The 21,388-nt window shown below is 44.9% G+C and overlaps 1 protein-coding gene across 13 annotated transcripts in view; it reads right to left on the reverse strand.

Annotated features, from left to right (window-relative positions):
* The window catches only part of auts2a (activator of transcription and developmental regulator AUTS2 a), a 596,658-nt gene extending 575,595 nt beyond the window's left edge, over window positions 1-21,063 (reverse strand). For 6 of the 13 annotated variants that reach the window (XM_063203283.1, XM_063203279.1, XM_063203282.1 and 3 more), the window contains exons 1-2: window positions 20,896-21,063; window positions 16,698-17,525 (exon numbers count right to left, since the gene is read on the reverse strand). In XM_063203283.1, coding sequence (XP_063059353.1) covers window positions 16,698-16,994 — 297 coding nt within the window. In that variant the 5' untranslated portion in view covers window positions 16,995-17,525; window positions 20,896-21,063. The remainder of the gene's footprint in view (window positions 1-16,697; window positions 17,526-20,895) is intronic. The other 7 variants (XM_063203278.1, XM_063203280.1, XM_063203277.1 and 4 more) reach the window with 2 other exon arrangements.
* Window positions 21,064-21,388: the final 325 nt, after the last annotated feature.

Raw genomic sequence — 21,388 nt, forward strand, 5'->3', positions numbered from 1 at the left:
TTTCAGTCAGATCCCTGGTCATGTGGCTCACTTTATCATGACAGTTTCCCATCCCGGGTATAGGGCATAGACAGTACAACAGTAGGGCATGGTCATACCACACTCCAACATTGGCTCTATCATAGCCTGTGTCTATTGCAGCCTTATGTTGGCAGCCCATCTCCCTTCCCGTGTCTCTGGTTACATGATGTCTCCCCTGGGTCTCATCTTCCACGCATCACATTTGCCCTGCACTGTCATGAGTGGCCATGGCAACGCTGACGCCTGTTTGTTTACCCGTGTCACCAGGCAACCAGGGCCGAACTTAGCGGGGGCCGGTGCAACTGACTTGCCTGATTGTCTGATTGCTTGTTTGTGCGTGCGTGCGTGCGTGCGTGCGTGCGTGTGTATTTGTATGTGTGTGTATGTGTGTGTGTGCATATGTGAGTGCACGCACTTGTGCTTGTTTTTAATAAGCGGGGGGGCCTCCGAGCCAGTCAGATGATCGACAGTTGACCTACAGAACATCCGACAGCTTCGGAAAACATTTGCTTTGTGCTTTTGATGCTTTTGTTTGTGCGCTTTTATTTATTTCTTTGCGTGGGCTCATCACTAAATGTCAGACCAGCCAAGCATTTGCACCTGTGTGCGTGTGTGTGTGTGTGTGTGTGTGTGTGTGTGTGTGTGTGTGTGTGTGTGTGTGTGTGTGTGTGTGTGTGTGTGTGTGTGTGTGTGTGTGTGAGTGAGCGTGTGCTTGACTGGGCACCATAATTCAGATGACTGCCGCATGAGGTGCCGCCTGCATTAAACAGGGGAAACTAACCGCACCGATGCTCGCTCCGCTGAGGGTGAATTATTACACACTCACTCAACACCGATGTATAAGGTCAAATCATCACCCTACACTCCGTGCTTAGACAGGATTCTTGATACATTCCTCCGACCTTTATATTAAGTAGAAAAATACTGGATATCAGAAGCCAAACATTTTTGAATAGTTATTGTGCATTTGAGACTGTGATAACTATGATAAAGCAGTGTGCTTTTTCGCTTTTTCTCTCTGTGCTGCCCTCCCTTGTGGTTGGCCCGATAACATTCTCAGACAGCATGGGCAAGCCTGTTATGTGCCGAGCGTTTATTTTTATGGTCTGGGAAAATCGCACCACATGTGAAACACCCCACTTTTTACAGTACAGCATTTCCAAGACAGCTAATCCTGGGTACTCAAATCCTATGGCGGTGTGAAAAAGTCTTCTCTCCCATGCGCTCCCATCGCTTGCCCTCAAGAATTCTCCACTGACTGTGACCAATCCAACATGAGTCACACAGTTGTCTTGTCACCAGAAAACAGGTCCATCAAATGTATCCCCCACATCATAAAATGTGAGCAATACTTGACACTGTTTCACTAAAATTTAACAGAACAGGAAGCCATTACTTGCTTTGTAAAAACGCACACAAAAAAACAAGCAAAGCAAATGTCCGCAAGCAAATGGGCATATTCTTTCATATTCATATTCTTTAACTTCATTAACCGCCTCACTGACAAGATATTAGCACAAAAACTCAAAATACTTTTAATCAACATCGAAGTGACGTGATTCATTCAAGAATACAAGGATAGTTTATTGGTCACATACTACCGTACATACACCCACTTCCACAAAGCATGCACTGAAAAGTGCAAAGCGTTACTTTATGTTTCCTGGGGTTTCTGAAGAAACCACATGCTAAATATCATGTCATTAAATGTTCCTTTTTGTTTTGAACAGAAAAATGGCTGTCATGCTAAATTAAATCTCCTGCCAAGACAACTTTATCACCAGGTAATTTTCCACACAGAATAACTTAGGAAGCATTTAAATGTGTTTCAGTGGTGCTATTTGACCCCGAACAGAACAGATGCTAATGAGATACTAGCCCGTAGGAGACAGAGCCATATCACGATCTGGATAAAAAGACAAGGGGAACGAGATGAGAAACAAAACAAAAACAGGCAGGGAGGGAGTAACAACAACAAAAACAACAACACCAACAACAAACAAACAGCCATCACTGACAAAGATCCACAGGCATCGAGACAGCATGGTAATGAGAGAGGCATTGCAGTGCTCTGAAGACCTGCAACCTAGCCCATCTTTTTCTCTGGATGACAGACACAGAGGGAACAGACAAAGGGGGAGCGTGCAGAGCTGGCCAATATTTCAGATACAAGTATTTAAAATACGTATTTAAAAATACGAATATTCAAAATGCGTAATTTATAATGCTTTTTGTAAATACATGTATCTGAAATACCGGCCAGCTCTGGGAGTGCGGCAATGCAATACAGGCTGCCCTAATAAACAGCTTGTGTTTGCCTAACAGGCTCAGTCAAATGGCTAGCACAGAGGGAGGCAGAGTGGGTAAGCTAGGAGCAGGGAGCAGTAGTGATGAGGGCTAGGGGGAGAGGGAGCAGTGGGGAGCAGTGGGGAGGGAGAGTGGGTATAGCGGGGAGTGGTGATGGGCAGGGGGAGAGGGAGCAGTAGGGAGGGAGAATGGGTAAAGCGGAGACTAGGAGAAGTGGGGAGCAGCAGGGAGCAGTGGCTAAAGAGGAGGGTGGAGAGGGTGATGAGAGGGACAGGGAGAAGGAGCAGTGGGGAGGGAGTAGTAGGGAGGAGTGGGGAGGGAGAGTGGGTAACGTGGGGAGTGGTGAGGTGGGGGTGGGGTGATGAGGGCGAAGGGGAGTGGGAGGGAGAGGGCAACATGTTACAGTTCACACTCCATTAATCCCTGAGTGCGGTGCAGTGCGGTGCCGTGCTGCATGCACCTGGGTTACATGGCTGTGTTACAAACACTGTACACTGTTAAAAAAAACAGTGTTAATTCAACATTTAAAGAGTACTTTGGGACCAAATACACTCTAGAAGATGTTAAATGGGCTCTCTAAGTGCTGAATTAATACTGCATTTTCTACTGAGTACAGTTTCCCACAGAACATTTGGTATTCTAGGTGTGTGGGGTCCGGTATCAGAGCCAGTATCAGATACATGTGACTGTCACCATTTGACAGGCTATGTTGTGCGGTTACATCTGAAATATCATATCAAAATCTCTGAAATAAATAGCTTATTTTTCAGGTCAGTTGTCCTATAATGCCCAGGCAGAGGGTGCCCCAGAAGTGAGTCCTCATTACATTGTATGTATTGGGTGGGGGCCCTTTCAGGTCACTTTGTCCTGGGCCCAGCCAAAAGCATCCAGCAGCCCTGGGGATGTAGAGGAGGGCTGCCTGCGAGAGCAGATAGGGCAGGCAAGGTTTGCTCTGGTTCATTTGTTCGTACAGCTTGTTTTGCGTGCGAGTAGCAAGCTGTGCTCTTTAAATGGGTGCTATTGTGTGTGTGTGTGTGTGTGTGTGTGTGTGTGTGTGTGTGTGTGTGTGTGTGTGTGTGTGTGTGTGTGTGTGTGTGTGTGTGTGTGTGTGCGTGTGCGTGTGCGTGTGCGTGTGCACGTGTGCGCGTGTGTGCGTGCGTGCGTGCGTGCCTGCGTGCCTGCGTGCGTGTGTGTGTGGGCCCGGGGGTGCACTTTTAACCTTGCACTTGTTCTACGCTCATTATCAACCACCAGCCACCCATAAACACACACACACACACACACAAACAATTACACACATACTGTACATACTCAGAGAGAGATACAAATACAGGTGTGCACACACTTGCACACACAGACAAAAACACAACAACACTGATAACTGAACACTTTGTAGATCTAGGCCACCTGAGTCGATTAACACACATGCGCACTGGTCTTCATTCCCACGTACGCACGCACACACACTCGAGGACACACACAGACACTCCGAATTATTATCAAATAACAAAGTAGCTATTACAGAGAGCAGCAAAACATCTTGCTCTTTTGAACACATTTAAGAGAAGGAAAAACTGCCCATTTCTTCCGCTGCAATATGTGCCTGTGGCAGACAAAGGAACGTCGCTAACCACTGGCAGATGATCCATCGTCATAGTTACTCTTCCTGCCAAAATGTTGTTGCTAGCCATCTCCAAACATACCCAGGGGCCTGATCACATCCATCTCCTCCACTTAGCACAGAAACGGAGAGAGAGAGAGAGAGAGAGAGAGAGAGAGAGAGAGAGAGAGAGAGAGAGAGAGAGAGAGAGAGAGAGAGAGAGAGAGAGAGAGAGAGATGCAGGCAGACAGACAGACTTTCAAAAACACATTGCTGCATAACCATTGTATGGTCCAAGCGCCCAAGCATTTGTATTAGACAGAGATAGAGGGATAGAGAGAGAGAGAGAGAGAGAGAGAGAGAGAGAGAGAGAGAGAGAGAGAGAGAGAGAGAGAGAGAGAGAGAGAGAGAGAGAGAGAGAGAGAGAGAGAGAGAGGGAGAGAGAGACAGAGTCAGAGATACAAAGACAGAGACAGAGACAGAGACAGAGACAGAGAGACAAAGAGAGAGACAAAGACAGAGTGAGTGAGAGTGTGAGAGAGAGAGAGAGAGAGAGAGAGAGCACGCCATACATAGGCGTCTTTTGCTTCTCTTTCTAACAGCCATTCCACATATGCACACAGAGTGTACTTGGGACCAGCCTGCTGCTGGAAGGCCTGAATCTCCTCTGGCAGGGGATGTAGAGTATAGAGTGGACGGCAATAATACTCCTCTATTGAGGGGAAGTAAAAGGAGGAGCACAGCAGAGAGAAAGAGAGAGAGAGAGAGGGAGAGAGAGAAAGAGAGAGAGAGAGAGAGAGAGAGAGAGAGAGAGAGAGAGAGAGAGAGAGAGAGAGAGGAGAAGAGAGGAAAGGGAAGGACTGTGAGCACCACAAGGGACGTAGAGTATAGAGTGGAGGGTGATAATACTCCTCTATTGAGGGGAAGTATAGGGATGAGGAGCACAGTAATGCACTGGAAAACCATCTGAATAAGGGCAGTGGCCCCTTCAAAAAGCATAAAATAGACCGGAGAGAGGAGATCAGGAGGAGAGATCAATCGACAGAGAGAAAAAGAGAGAAAGAGAGAGAGAGAGAGAGAGAGAGAGAGAGAGAGAGAGAGAGAGAAGAGAGGAGAGAAAGGAATGATAGTAAAGCAGAAGACAGATAGAGGAGTGTCTGTGCGGATGGGGGCCGGTTTGTTTGGGTGGGGGGCGGGGTGTTGTACTGGGAGAGAGTGATCCAGGGGGAGCATTTTCAAATCATCCTTGGCAAAGACTCCTTGCTAGGCTCTCATTCGAAATTCAAACACACACACACACACGCACGTGCATACCACACACACACACACACACACACACACACACACACACACACACACACACACACACACACACACACACACACACACACACACAAAACAGAGTGACGAACGGAATTCTCAGAGACAGTGACACCCAGACCTGTGAAACATATTACTACAAAACCACTCTGAGGAGTCAATTATATTTGAATAAAAAGGCCATTTCACTCGCACCTAATGTAGCAGCAACGCTCCTGGGTGCTATGTCTTCTTCGCCGCTGATATAGGCCGCATTAACAAACATCGCCAAGATTTAAACCCTGCCAGCTGGGCTGGGGGGTGGCTGGGCAGGTGGGTTTGGTTTTTTGGAGTGTGGGAGCATAAATCATGCACAGTTCTGGGCAACACCCTTGCTGCTGCAACCGGGTCCCTTCCAAAAACACACAGCAGTTGGTTGATAAAGTCGTGAGGCGCCGGGGAAGATTACATCAGGATAGAGTGGCTAAAAATTTAGCAGGAAGAGGAGAGTAAACTCACTTTCTGGAGTACAAAAGGAGCAAAATCAAAATCAAGTGATGAAAAGATGAAGAGCATTTGACCAGCAACAAAAAGGGGTGCATCCATTCAACATCCATATTTCCTTTACGTTAAATCAGCTAATTAGCAAATCATTTCGGAGTATTTTTTGAACTGCAAAGGAGCAACAGCCAACAGGAATGAAGATGTATTCAAAGCAGGGCTTTGAACCGTATTTTTTTTCCAAACGTTCCGTTCCGAACAGAAACGGAATTATAACGTTTCCGGTTATGGGTTCCACCAATAAATTGACGTTCCCGAACCGGTTAGAACAAAAAAATATTGTTCCCGGAACGGTTAATTTCGTTCCTGTCAGCTGATTACTCCCCATAGGCCTAACTGACGTTAATTATCCAAGAAAGACGGAAGTGCAAATGAGTCAGCCTACATTCCAAACTGTTTATTCAAGCGGATGAAAAGAATATCCTCCAGAATTTTGTCATTCAGGGACGACCTAAGCGGAGAAGCGGAGAATAAACCTCAATGATGAAAATGCGCGCTCCACACTGACTTGGGTCACAGGGAGCGCTATGATGGACATTGTGAGTTTGGGCATATTTGAAGCGGCCATGGATGCCCAATAACGCCGAACATTGTCGGTGCGCTTTACATGCGCTTCTCTGCAATGTCTTACAATGACGCAATGGAAACTCTGCCCTTTTGTATGACAGTGGTTTCTCTTACAAAGCGGATTCCAAAAAAGTTGGGACACTTTGTATTTTGTGAATAAAATCAAAACGCTGGCATTTTCAAAACATTCAGTATGTTGACAAGGTAGAACATTATGTACAGACAACAAATCAGTTGTTAAAGTGAAGCAGAATTATTGTTTTGAGGTAATTATGTGATCATTTAAAATTTCACCCTTGCAACAAATCCCAAAAAAGTTGGGACAGGGCCAATAAAATGCATTTTATATTAGATACGACTACACACAACACAAGGGATGAGACTGAACAGTTAAATACTTTGACTGATGGCATAATTTTATTCAAAAATTAGATATTTTGATGTGCGAGACATGATTTCAGGAGCTCAACTGATAGGTGTGTTCTTCAACTTGTTTACCTTTTTTTATGCTTAATATGGGCATATCCTGACTGCAAGAAAACAATTTTGTGACCTGTTTACTCTTATGATGGAACCACACTGTTGGAACATAGTAGAGAGTTAAATTTGCCATCATTAGTGGACAATACCTAAAGGCGGTGCTCCAAAATATAATGCCTTGGTAGCTATGTTTGCTGTTTTAAAGTCTGTATGTATCATTCAACATTCATTTTAATGCTCTACATGAGTAAGAAGACCCTAACCAAGTCACCTCTGCACCCCCTTACCATCGTATATGCTGTCTTTCAGACTGACCACTAAATCAAGCTGAAGTATTGCTTTTTCTATATAACCTGGAGGGTGCATGACTCCATAATTTTAAAATAGGATTAAATATTTTCCATCCTGTAATCAGAGGACAGTTTCACATGTCTCCTAGGTCCATAGAATGAGCTTTTCTGCATGCAACACTGTTTAATGTCTGCATCATGTGCATTAATCAAGTGTTGTGTTTATGGTCATTTTTTCGAGAGCTGTCATTGTTGGAGTGTCATAGTTTGCTTATTGACCACAAGTATGTCATGATCTCATAACTCATGCAATGATTACACAGAACTCTATATTACGGAAATAGGCCTTATATGCCTGCAATTTTGATAATTCAATCTTTCTGTGTAATAGATAAGTAATTAGTCCCTCAAAATCTTCGCTGCTGAGTGCCACAGCCTTTCTGTGATGGTATTTTAGTTGTGCATTTATGTTGGCAGTCAATATAGTTCCTTTTAAAATATTCTTCCTTGTGTCATTTTTAGAATTATCCAACTATTACAACATGTTTTGGCACTGTCCCAACTTTTTTGAGATTTGTTGCATGGGTCAAATTTTAAATGATCACATAATTACCTCAAAACAATAATTCTGCTCGACTTTAACAACTGATATGTTTTCTGTACATAATGCTCTACCTTATTAACATATTAGATGTTTTGAAAATGCCAGCATTTTGATTTTATTCACAAAATACAAAGTGTCACAACTTTTTTGGAATCCGCTTTGTATTTAAGATGTGGAGTGGAGACTTTGTAATCCACAGCTCTCTCTCCATTCAGTCAGAGAATGTCTGATGTCACACAGGACGTGAACCTCAGCCGTCATGGTAATGTGTGCAGAAAATATTAACTTTTATTTTTTTTTGAGGAACGGTATTAACCGGTATTAACCGGTTACCATTATTTTTAAATAAGTGTTCCCGTTCCAGAACATAAAAAATAATAACGTTTCCGGTTTCGTTTCTGTTCCCTGTAAAATACAAAAAGTTCCCGGTTTTCGTTTTCGTTCCTTGAACCGGTTCAAAGCCCTGATTCAAACGGCTATTAATTCAAATCAAATTCATAAATGTCACAACATGAGTGAAGACAAAATCACAGGAATGCTTTCTGGGAGATATTTTGGCAACGTCACATCTTGCAGTTGTTTTGGTGTCAAATTTACAGTTAGAAAAAACAAGATGTCCTTAAGTAAGCCATCACTCTCTCTTACGCACATCCTCTCAGACACATAGTCATCCGCAGTGCCAGTGAGCGAACAGCTGACTTTTAAACAGGCAGCTGCTCCGTAACAATGATGATAAGGCATATGGTGACTCAGCCATTTCTCAGGGGCCTTCGTTCGACTCGCAGCACGGCTCCACAGCTTTTTTAGATAGTGCCAGACGGTGGAGCCTGGAGGACGGAGGATGCCACTTGTGGAAAATAAAATGGCATTTGAAGGACTGAACAGACAAATGGGAGGTGGGAACTGAGCAGGAGTGCTTGACCCATCATAAATGATTTTAAGATGATGTCCTTGGAATGGGGCCTCTGCTGAATGCTGGAGGAGAGTTTTGAGGAGCTACGCTACGGCTGCTAAAACTTTTGGAGGCTAACAAGGAGGCAGAACAGATACCATCAAACAGTGATCTGAGTGAAATTGACAGTGGAAGGTGAGGCAAGTGTTTCACCTCAATAGATGTGCCGGCTGTTTTTGCACACAGGATAACCGTAAGACAAACAGCATGAAGCACTGGGAAAGCTATTTTCTCATATACAGTACAATACATATACCTTGATCCTGAAATCCTAGTCCCCCACTCAGAGTAATGTGTTAGATCTATTCCACTCACTTATGTAGGCCTATAAGGCATTTGCTGACATCAGACCTGCAGAGTTTACCAGAAGGTCACAGGCCAGGGAGAGATGGGACGGCAATGACAGTGTGAAAAGTGCAAAAAAGAAAGTCACTGGCTGAATAATCTTGAGCTCCAACACCAACAATCGTGCTTTGTTTTATATATTTATTTATTTATCATACCGTGTGCAGAAGAGGTGTTTTTTAATTATAAGCCACAAAAGCAACACTGCGTATCGGTGAACAGATGTCGGGAGAGCTGGGTGGGAATTGTTGCTGGCCGCGGCTGTTGGAGCACTTTACTAGGTATCGGACCAACGCGGTCTCTCTCCCCCTCCCCCTCCACCTCCACCACACCGACAACCTCTTGGCCGTTAATGAGCTTCTTCTGCCCAATGCATTAAAACACCAGTGCCAGAGTAAACATTTACTGTGCTTAACAGCCATATTGCCACGCACTGGATATTAACACATCTGCTGCTTATATAGAGCGCTTGTGTGCGTGTGTGTGTGTGTGTGAGAGAGAGAGAGAGAGAGAGAGAGAGAGAGAGAGAGAGAGAGAGAGAGAGAGAGAGAGAGAGAGAGAGAGAGTGTGTGTGTGTGTGTGTGTGTGTGTGTGTGTGTGTGTGTGTGTGTGTGTGTGAGAGAGAGAGAGAGAGAGAGAGAGAGAGAGAGAGTGAGTGAGTGAGTGAGTGAGTGAGTGAGTGAGTGAGTGAGTGAGTGTGTGTGTGTGTGTGTGTGTGTGTGTGTGTGTGTGTGTGTGTGTGTGTGTGAGTGTGTGTGTGTGTGTGTGTGTGTGTGTGTGAACGCACATGTGTGTGTGTGTGTGTGTGTTTGCGTGTGCGTGCCTGCATGCCTGTCTTCGTGCCTGCGCGCCTGCGTACACATGCATTCTTCACATGTATGTTTGTCTGCGTGTGGGTGGATGGCACTGCATTCAGTGGACTGTGACAACACAGAGGACTGTGACAACAGCATTTGTGCAACAGCACAACAATAATTCTGACCTGTAACAATGATTTTCAGGTAAAAGTGCTTTTTAGTGTTTCAGAAACCTCAACCACTAATATGGGAAAGGATGGGATGGTATTCTGGAAATAAATAACGATACATAAAGCAGTGGCACAGTCACAAATCCCCTCAAGCCTTCAAGCATCCTTCAAGCATTAAATTCCTTTTCCTTATTCACTCATGCAAATATTTTACCAAAATGCTAAACCAAAACATCCACTGCTTTGTTAAAACAGCTACAGTAAGCATGGAAAACGCAGCACACAATACTTCAGGAAGCCGACAAAAACAATGGTATTCAGCTGAAAAACGACATAGGAAAGCTTTCATGAGGTGTGCTGAAATGTGATCTTTTCCGAAACTCTTACACAGCCGCAGTTCAAAAACACTCAGGGCCCTCATCACATAGAACACTTTCCAGGGGCTTCCGGCGGCTATTAAAGATTTATAGCGCAGCTCCACTGGTGTCAAAAGCCTTGTTCTCCCATAGCGTTACGTGCCAAAGGGCAGACCTTAGACATTGCAAAAGCCGTCCAGGCCTCTGACTGAGTCACAGTTTTTGTTGAATAATACACCAAAAAACTGTCGGCAACCATATGAAAAAAAATCTCCACCATTGGATTATCCGACTGAGGTGTTAAACATATGCAGAGACGACAAGGTGTCATATTTGATGTGTCAGTCATCGGCGACGGCGGCTGCCAAAACCCATTAATGCAGATCATATATCATCCCCGTGACAGGTGGAAAATGCACCTAAATGAATAACTGCCATTACTGCCAAGGAGCTGAAATAAATGCGCAGGGAGAGAAGGCTGGAAATTATATACGCCACCGTCGGTCTGGGCTTTGGGAGGGAAGGGTTATTGATATTTTGCACCTGACAGCCAAACAATTAAACTCCTCCCTTCCGTGCTGCTGGAACTGGCTGCTGATTGGCTGGAGAACTGCCTATGGTTTGGCCCAATCAGTGGCCATTCTACCAATTTGAGGGCCCTAGGCGAAATATAGGCCTAGACATGGGAGCCTCTTCGATTGTGTTTTGCTGGTATTTACCATGGCAGGGTTGACTGTTGGGGGGGCCCTACAGTGGGCAGTTTTGATAGTCAATAGTCAATTGCCTAGTCTGCCTGTTGGTAAATATAGGCCTAGACATGGGAGCCTCTTCGATTGTGTTTTGCTGGTATTTACCATGGCAGGGTTGACTGTTGGGGGGGCCCTACAGTGGGCAATTTTTTGATGGGGCCCTAGGCAATTTCCTAGTCTGTCTGTTGGTAAAACTGGCTCTGTCTGGGCCCAACCCACTTCGCTTTTTACCGTTTCTTACTAAGGCAGTAGTGTGTATCAGGCATATTCTTTTTAGTATATAGGCACAGAAGAGACAGCCAGTGCTGACTTGCACAACTGAAGTACACCCTTAAGTGAGGCAAAGAGGAGAAGAGGTATTCCTTATATAAAAAAATGGATACATTTTAATCTCGAGACAAACCGAGTACATGGAAGACTGGCTGGCACCAAGAAAAACTCTGCTGAGCCGCAATCAATCAAGCAAGGACATGTGGTACGCTACAGCTTGAACATCTACTTGGCTTAGCACTAATGCATCTTCATTCTTCCGCTATTGACACGCTTTCTGTGTATGTATGTGTTTTTTTAAAAGGAGCAGCAGAGACAGTATATCAATAGATGCATTTTCACAGTGCCCTCCACAATGAAGTGTTTAATCAATTCCTCCTTCCCTTTCCTGTGCTCTTTCAAAGCGTTCCCGAAGACAGCTCCCGCCCGGGACAAGCCAGTGAAACAAAATCCATGGGCTCGATACAAATTTCACAGACACGCAAGCTCTCTCTTCCTACTTACTTGCAGATGGCCTGCTACCCTCTGCAACATTGAATTATGCTTACTGTCTAAAAAAAAAACTAAAAATATGTGAGGTTTTGCCGTTTCAAACGCACCGTTAAACGTACACAATGATCACTGAAGTGGGTAGCGTTTGGACAAGGCTCGGCTAATGCATGCCGCCGCCAGTGTTCTGCTGTTCCGGCCAGTCCAGTCTCGTTATATCAGATTCTTCATGAAAGGAGACTGCTGGCCTGGCGCCAGCTACCAGTTTAGGGTCAGGAGAAACCACAGAGTAGGGCATTATATTATATAGCCAGCCACACATCTCCCAGCGTCTCTTAAGTCTGCGTTTTACACTGAAAATCTTATTCACTGGGGTGCAATTTCCATTCACCAGCAAGAAATCACCAACGCTAAGCTAGCACATGTACTCTGTCTTTATTGCCTTTTCCACAGCTCATTTTACTTTGTCTTAAACAACCACCGGGCTTTCAGATATACTCATGAAATCCTACGAATCAACTCAATGATGGAAAAACAAAGAGCCCCAAAATGGGCCTGACCATTTAGTGAGATAGGACTGGGTTGGATAGGATGTGAAACTAATCAATAAGGGAGGTGAATAGTTCCATTAATTGCAGTGTGTGTTTTGCTTCGATAAATATTAACTTCAGTGTGAAACTAAATAAAAAAGGTTACAATATTAAAGAAACCTTGCGTTGAAAGGTTATGTCTTCTTTACTCTGCAGTAGAAGGACAAAACACTGTTAAACACCAGATCACACAAGAGGACCCTTCTCTTCTGAAACAGTTTTCCTTCAGACGACAAGAAACCCTTCTCATCTGCAATAACCTTACTTTGCCTTTGTACTAGTCTACTGTACTGCACACTATGTACATCTTCCCACACATTTTTGCTGCCTAAAATGTCCTCGCTTGCAAGTCCCTTTGGGTAAAAGCATCTTCTAAATGTAATGTAATGTAATACCAACATCTAGATGCCAAGGAGTTCTTAGGTCTCCTTCTGACTGAACTCAGTAAGTCGCTGTGGGGAGGCTGTGCCAACTGTGAGCACAAAGTAAAAAGGCAGCGCTAACTCAACACGTAGAGAGTACTCTGGGACCAAATACACTCTAGAAGACGACAAATCAACTATCTAAGTGTTCAATTAGCACTGCATTTTTTTGCTGAGTAGCTGTGGTCAGCCTGTGCCAACTGTGCCCAGGTGATAGGAGGCTTTCTTGGCCAGCGTGAGCGTAGCTGGGGTTAGACCCCGGTCAGAGGGGTTCATGACAGCACTCCAGGTGCAACGTCTGTTATTTGTAAGCCACCTGGATGCCTGCATGTATTTATTAGTATTCCACTCCTGCTACCTCACTTGTCCGGTTATCTTGGCATAAGAGCTGTCTGTTGTAATAGATTTTTAAAAATATAGAATATTTCCAGGACCGGTGGGCGCAGCCCATTTATGCACATAACATATTTCATTCAGATTTGTGTCTGTTCAGGAGCCTGCTCTCACAAGCAACCAGTTTCTACACACAACACACTACACAACACACACACATCCGAAAAACAGAGGATCTTCCTGGGGGTCTGCTACACAATTCAATACAGCATGGCTGAAGGCACAGGGAAAACAATTGGTAAAAGCATGAGTAGTCCCAGCTGCATTCAGATAGCAGGGCCCTCTCCCCATACCACTCACACTGAAAGCAATGGGAAGTGGGAATGGAGGCAGTCAATAAAGAGCTACTACACAGTCATAAAAATGCAGTGTTAATTCAGCACGTATAGAGTTGATTTAACATCTTCTAAATTGTATTTGGTCCCAGACTGCTCTCTAAATGTGCAATTAACAGTGCGTTTTTACAGTGTATAAGCTTCTGCAGGGGATGGCAAGGAGTAGGAGGAGTAGTTATTCATGCATTTGGGGGAAAAAAAACATTTTGCCGGAGAAGGAGGACAGTAATGGTTCTAGCGTTCATAACGGAAGGAGAGGAATAAAGCAAAGGAGAAATGGGTCTGGCTTTTTAGATGCGGTTACTGCAAAAGCCTTCCCACAGAGGTGCAGGCAGGACGGCAGGAAGGCCTGACTGATTCAGTGCTTTCTCAGGGGGGTGTGAGTCAGAGGAGAGTAGAGCAGTGATGGCCACAACGCCTCCCTCCCTCCCCGGTGCCTCTCTCCAATGCCATACCTAATAAACTCCTATACTCTGACAGTTCAGCGCTGAGGGAAACGTCTGAAGCTTGCTATGTAGCCTCGAGTGGAAATGTCTTGATTTCAAAGCGGGAGCCGCTAGGAACACCTTGGAGAGAGATTCTGGGGAGGAACTGAAATGAAATTCCCCTCACAAATTGAAACCATCAAGGGTCTGTGGGACAGGGCTATGAAAAAGATCTGTACAAAGACAAAGACAAAAAAGGTTAAATATTACCTGCAATACCATACCATGAGACAAAGAAGTGCACCTGCTGTAATGACAGTGGTAAGGTGATTTTTTTTTTACAGTACCACTGGCTGGCTTCTGTCTGGCAGTCTGTCTGGCTTTATAGCAATCGTTACATCATGCTATTCCTTGTCCCTAGCTCTAGCCTTGACAATGGACTTCTATGACCAATGCATTGGTCATATGTTATGGAATTAGGCAATGTTACGGTGGCTTCCAGAGGAATCTTTTTAGGACTATTATTACTGGTGTGCGTGCGTGTGTGTGTGTATGTATGTATGTATGTGTATGTGTATGTGTATGTGTATGTGTATGTATGTGTGCATTTTCTCACGAGAACCCGGGAAAATGAGGGCCAAACAGCAGCCCCGAGAGCTGATGTGTGGATGTGGGAATGTGTATGTGTGCATGTGTATTTGGAAAGCGCTTTGACACAACTTCAATGCTATGATACTGTGCTATATAAATAAATGTTGCATTGTATTATATTGTATACAGTATAATAATTGCATATTAATTGCAGAGTACCAAGAGAGAAAGCAAAGCACTCTGCTCTTCAGTTGACAGTTGGACCTAGTGTCCCCTGAGGAGCCTGTTCCCATCCTTCAGGATCTGAGCAGTCTGCTAATTGCTCTAATTACACTTCTTATCATTTGGAGGAATTTCAGCATGACTGGTAAGGTAATAAATAGGTGGTTTTCTGGTATATTACACCCCCAGCCCAAACCCTTACCCTACGTCCGCCAATGGAACTTTGGGTGGTAAGGTAATAAATAGGTGGTTCTCCACCAATACATTGCTATGCCCCCCAGCCCAAACCCTAATCCCACGATGTCTGCCAACGTTTCCTCCATATCTTTATACTTAAAGTACCCTGAAAACATGAAGATTTAGTATTGTAAATGTAATTTACAGAACAAGGTAAGGTAATAAATAGGTGGCTCTCTGGTACATTATACCCCCCAGCTCGAACCCTAATCCTATGATGTCGGTCAACGTTTCCCCCATCTCTTTATACTTACAGTACCCAAAAAAAATGAATATTTTGTACTGTAAAAGTAATTTCTAAAGCTGCTTTACAAAAAAACTGTTGGTGGTAAGGCAATAATAGATGGTTCTTTGGTGAATTGTGCCCTCCAGCTCAACCCCGAACCCCCTTTTGTCCACCCATGAGCCAATCAAAAGGAGCAGCCAAGCAGGCAGGAGGGAGCCGGTCTAGCCAAGAGTCTCATGGCTAAAGGGCTCAGCGACCCGGCTGCACAGCGGTGTCAAATGCGATGTCACCCTGAGATGTCTTCTACCAGGTTTGACAGCAACGGCGTTGACACTGCTGGTAGAGGAGGGGGCGGAGGGAAAAAAGGCTTGAAATGTCTGACGTGCTTGAAAGGAGAGGTGAAGAAAAAGGGAATGGGAAGAAAAAAAGAAGGAAAAAAAGACAGAAACGGCGCTGGTCTTTCCCTCACAGCTTACTCAACACAATGCAACAGCTAGGCTGTGAGAGATTACATAGTGAAGCGGAACAAGAGAGATTTGACAGCGCTACCTTAACACGGCATAAATAACCTTGTAACAACATCGCCTTACAGACAGCTTCCATGAGAGCTGCCATCACGTACCGTAGGCAAGCTATGGATTCTACACATTACACTTTGCCAATACAGTATGTAATCACGACTGCAAACAATGTCTAGTACCTTATGTTTATTTTTTAAGCTTCGACAGCTACTGTAAACTGACAAGTGATGCCGTTAAGTTAGAGTGTTAGCAAATAGCATTCATTTGCATGTATTGTAATAGTCTCTTCGAGCTAGTTCAAAAATCACTCTCATCGTTTTTTGCTGTGACAAGAGTCTGTCAAGTCGGCTTTGTGATCATGCTGGAGTTATTACAAGGGACGTACGTGTACAAGTCTGGAAATAAAAAAAGCAAATGAGTCGTACGGGAATACCCTGTGGGCAGAAAGCCACTATAACTAAAGCATTTCTCTGGGGATCACGTATGCCTCTGTCACAAGAATTGATGTGGCATACTGACCAAAGCCACAGTGGAGCAGCAAAACAATACAACAATGACAGAGATGTGGCATGAAGTTCCACATATGACGGATCCACATGTAGGGCCTATAACAACCAGATTTGCCACAACACCACCAACAATAAAAAAGAGGTCCATATCAACACCAAGCACCATCAGAAAAGGCCTCAAGGAAACAACAGCAGCTTAAACTGGAACAAATACCCTAATTATTCACAGACAGCTTCGCAACAACAACAACAAACAGAACAAAAGAAAACCAACGCAATTAAGTGCTCATTTTGCATTAAGTTACAAAGCACAACGCGAGACGTAAATAACACGGTGAGCCTGCAAAAGGCATCACCAGCAGCCCTTACCTCCAGAGCCTCTAGTGTCATGAATCCCGAGATGGAGAAGCCGTCAATGATGTCCTCCTCAGCCGAGGTGGACTCCTTCCTCTTCCTCCTGGGAGGACGAGGGCGCGAGGAGGCGGTGGAGGGGGGGTTGGTGCTGTCCTCCCCATCCGAGTCGGAGGAGAAGCGCAAGGCTGCACCTCCAGCTCCAGCAGCCCCCCTCCTCACCACCACCCCTCCTCCGTTGCCCCTCCTCTCCCGGTCCCGCTCCGAGCGGGACTTCCTCTTTTTGTGGACCCCACTGGAGCGTGGAACATCCATATTTCCACCTGGCTCGTGGCCTGACAGGAAGAGCTCTGATCCACCCTTTTTGCTCTCCCCACTGGGATACTGGAACACTCTCGCAGCTCAGATAATCCGTTCCACTGGCGAGAGCAGTAAATGCAGGGTAATCCAAGTAAACCAAGCCTCTGTGTCTCCAAGAACGCACTCCCGATAAAAAGACAAAAAACTGTCAGAGATCCAAGATCTAGAGAGCTTCAAAGGTAAAACTTAATGCAATGTGACGTGCCACATGAAATTCCTGGACGCTTTAAACCCCAGGCGCTCAACCACCACCATATATATTCAAGCTCCACGCTGCAGTGTACGCTGTCTTCTCGTTGTCAGAACAACCACACGGCCAATTCCAGACAAGAAACAGACACTTCAGCCGGAGAATGAAACGAACTGATCACCCCACACATCCATCCTTGGTAAATGGAACACAAAAGGCCACAGCGCGGTTGACTTCCAAAGACCCCATCTCCTCCTTCACGGGCACCATCTCATCACTCCCGGCTCTCTCTTTTCCTGGAAGTCAGAGAGAGGGAGGGAGAGAGAGAGAGAGAGAGATAGAGAGAGAGAGAGAGAGAGAGAGAGAGAGAGACAGAAAGAGAGAGAGAGAAAGAAAGAAAGAGAGACATTGAGAACAGAGACAGAAAGAGGGATAAAGAAAGAGAGCGAGAACAGAGAGAACAGAGAGAGAGAGAGAGAGAGAGAGATCAGAGAGTGAACAGAAAGAGAACAGGGAGAGAGAGCAGACAGCGTAGGTTTGAAACATGTTTACTTCACCGCATAACAAACTGGAGAATGCATTACTGCCTCGAGGCAACCCCCTCTGACCCAAACACACTTAGTGTGAAATATCAGACGTGTCACATAAACACTGTCTCTATTTATTGCTCGCAGGAAGATAACATTAGTGTGCTTTATCCCACCGGCCCGCCTAGCCCGTGGTTAAGCTTATTTTGAATTTCTATTGGATTGTTTTACACAAGATAATCCTGTGGCCTTTGGCTGCTCTTGATCCTCATCCCAACTCTAGCACTTCGGGCTCTAAGCTCAACTCATTCCCCCCCCCATCCCGGCCTTTATCAGTTGCCTTAATACCTCATATGTAAACAAACACGATTCCCAAAAGGCATCCGTTGTTATTACTATGCATGTAAGCATGTCATGATGGCCAACTTAGGATCTGCTAAGTAAAAGGGTAAAAAATATGCACACTGCAAGTCTGAGCAATAGACTTTACTGAATTAGGATCTACTGAAACACAGTAAGGTATACAAATAACAGTTCAACTGCATCATAGGCCTATGTTCACCCAACATTATCCCAAAATCTTGTCAAGCAGTAGAGGTTGTTATGACTAACATGATGATATGTTTTTTGCAAGTAATACACCATAATACCATGGTTACACTGCCCTGTCCTGCCTTGCACTGCACCCACTGTTTCTCACAATGCAAAGCGCCCTGTTGATGTGCATGTCCAAGGGCCTATACTACAAAGCTGGTTCAAGAGTAAACCAGGTTAAGTTAAGAGGTAAACCATCTAATAGAAAACTTAACCTGGTTTACTCTTGAACCAGCTTTGTAGTATAGGCCCCATGTCTTCTCAGGTGAAGAGATGCTTCATACTGTGGACTGAAACACTATCTGTGCACAGGCAGAACAAGAGAATGGCTTCACCAAGCAAGCCTTCATCTGCAGCCATGATGTGCCTGGCACACACACACACACATGCACTCATGCACGCAAATACACACACACGCACACACACACACACACACACACACACACACACACACACACACACACACACACACACACACACACACACACACACACACGTAGTCATGCACGCAAATACGCACACACACACGCATGTAGTCATGCACGCAAATACGCGCACACACACACACACACACACACACACACACACACACACACACACACACACACACACACACACACACACGAACACACACAAATAAACACAGAAATGGACAAACTCGCACATGCAAGTACACAACCATGGACAGCCACACAAGTACACACACACACAAGTACACACACACACACACACACACACACACACACACACACACACACACACACACACACACACACACACACACACACACACACACACACACACAAACTCTTGTCTAAGGCAAATAAAGCCTATTCCTCAGCCATGTACAGGTATGATAGCCTCTCTGCCTAAAGTCACCTCTCCAGTGCAGATGCAATGCAGTGCTAATGATACCTGTTACTGTTGTGACCTGACACACAATGGTCAAACACCAACTCTAGACCGAGAGTGGAGTTGAATGGCAACACCCTGAAGATGACCTACAGTAGCAGACCAAAACGCACTGACAAGCTTTTATAGCCAAAATACTGTGTTTATCCTGAGTGCCTCGGATCTGTCTTACTTTCCAATAATACTTTCCAATAATCCAAAAATACCCACAGAGAAGAGCACCAAGGCCAAAGGCCAAGGCATTTTCAACCATGCAGCAATCCAAAGCACCTGTTTTTTTCCTCTGAGAAAGGTATGTCCTGTGAGATGTCATTGCTCTGCCTGCAACCTTTTAAATAGCCCACTTTTAAATGTTATTTTAATTCAATTAATTGTTAGTGGTGAATGACTCAATGACACAAAACAAACCAGACTAGCCTATGTCCCATCCTGCAAGAAACACACAGTCACTTCAGTCATGTTGACATGTTGGTGCTGTTCAATCAGTGAATGCAGTTGCTGGCAATGGAAAGGGTCAATTTCTAAACTATCAACTTATCAAACTGTTATGCAGCATCCACATACCCCTTTGTCTAGCACTGGTAGCCTATTAAATGTCTGACATCTGACTGTCACAAATTGGAATGACTGCCCTGTCAATCAATGTCTGTAAAGCGTCAATCAATCATAGCTGTCACAATTTGGGCAGTTGGGTAATAAAAGATCTGGCTATTACAACCAGACAACCTATACAACAGGCAAGACAGATTCCACCAGACATATTTCTTTGAGGCACAACTGGTGTAACAGATGACAGGTTGCCAAATCCCGTTATGGTCAACACTGGGTTCGGGTTTATGTCTGGCTCGCCCGTGTTGGCTTAAATGCCCATCAGTCTGATGGCACAGCGCTGATCATTCCACGCATTGTGGGAACACACCTTCCGCCAGCACCACCGCGCATTCCTGACATTACATCATTGCTTTCCACACACCATGAACTCCAAGCTTTTGTTGATCTGAGAAGTTCTCACACACAAAAAAACGACGTGATTTGACATGACTGCACTATCATTGTAATGACATGAGGCGTTGATGAGCACATTTTAGAGAGAATATGCAGATGAGCACAACGCAGTCTTTTGACAATTCGCGCAATTGTATTTAGGACGCATTATCCAAGGATGCATTCAAATTTGGTTTTAAAACCGTTTCATCAATGCAGCTGATTTGGGCTTTGAAAGCAAATCCAGCTCCTCCATGTCCAGAACCGTCTGACTAGAACAGAACCCTAACCTGATGCCCCGTACAAGCAAGCCTCAATAATGTCACACACAAAATAGCACCAGTAAAGCGGTATAACGTCTTTCCCTACATGTCCTCCCTTCAGTCATTCTACATGCATTACATACTATCCCTTGCAGTATTCGTTCAGTCCTTTTTTGTCTATCCTTCTTTCTCTGACTCTGTTCTTCTTCTCTCCCTCTCACCCTCTCTCTCTCTCCCTCTCTCTGTCAGTACATCTCACGCTCCGTGGCCAGTCCAGCCCACAACAGCGACTGGCACTGCCTCCTGCTCCGCGTTATCTCCACAAACACACAAAGCGAGTCTTTTTCTCCTCCAAGACACGTCATGCAAAACCAAGAAATGCAAACCCTTGTGAGTGGTAGACCATCCAGACAAGTCGTTGGCATTCGGGGAAACGGCGTTCTTTTCAGCGGAAAACAAAATGGGAAAATTCAACAAACAAAAAAATCCTGCAAGGAGGCGAAGCGGTTCCTCTCCCCTGTCCGTGCTTCAGGATCCCGAAGTGGGGACCGGGCGCATTGATACACCAATGCCGCAGTGCCGCTTTACAGGCTATGCGCTTCCTCGGCGCAAGTAGTGCTGCTCCTGGAATGCGATACTGTTCCACCCGCTTTGAAAGACTCCACATACAGCCAGCTGGAATCACAGCAAAAGGGTGAGTGGATCCCAGGTGAATTTCCTCCACATGTAGCTACTAAATAGCTCTTTAAGATATATATAACTGGGAAGTTGGAATTATTTTGCTTGAGTTTATGCGCATTGGGCATCATGGAAGCACTTATCTACTCCTACATGTAATTACATTGTCATTGTTGGTCATTCATGACGGAAACCCCATAA

The sequence above is a fragment of the Engraulis encrasicolus genome, chromosome 7 (genome assembly GCF_034702125.1).
Source record: "Engraulis encrasicolus isolate BLACKSEA-1 chromosome 7, IST_EnEncr_1.0, whole genome shotgun sequence".
Classification (NCBI taxonomy): Eukaryota; Metazoa; Chordata; class Actinopteri; order Clupeiformes; family Engraulidae; genus Engraulis; species Engraulis encrasicolus.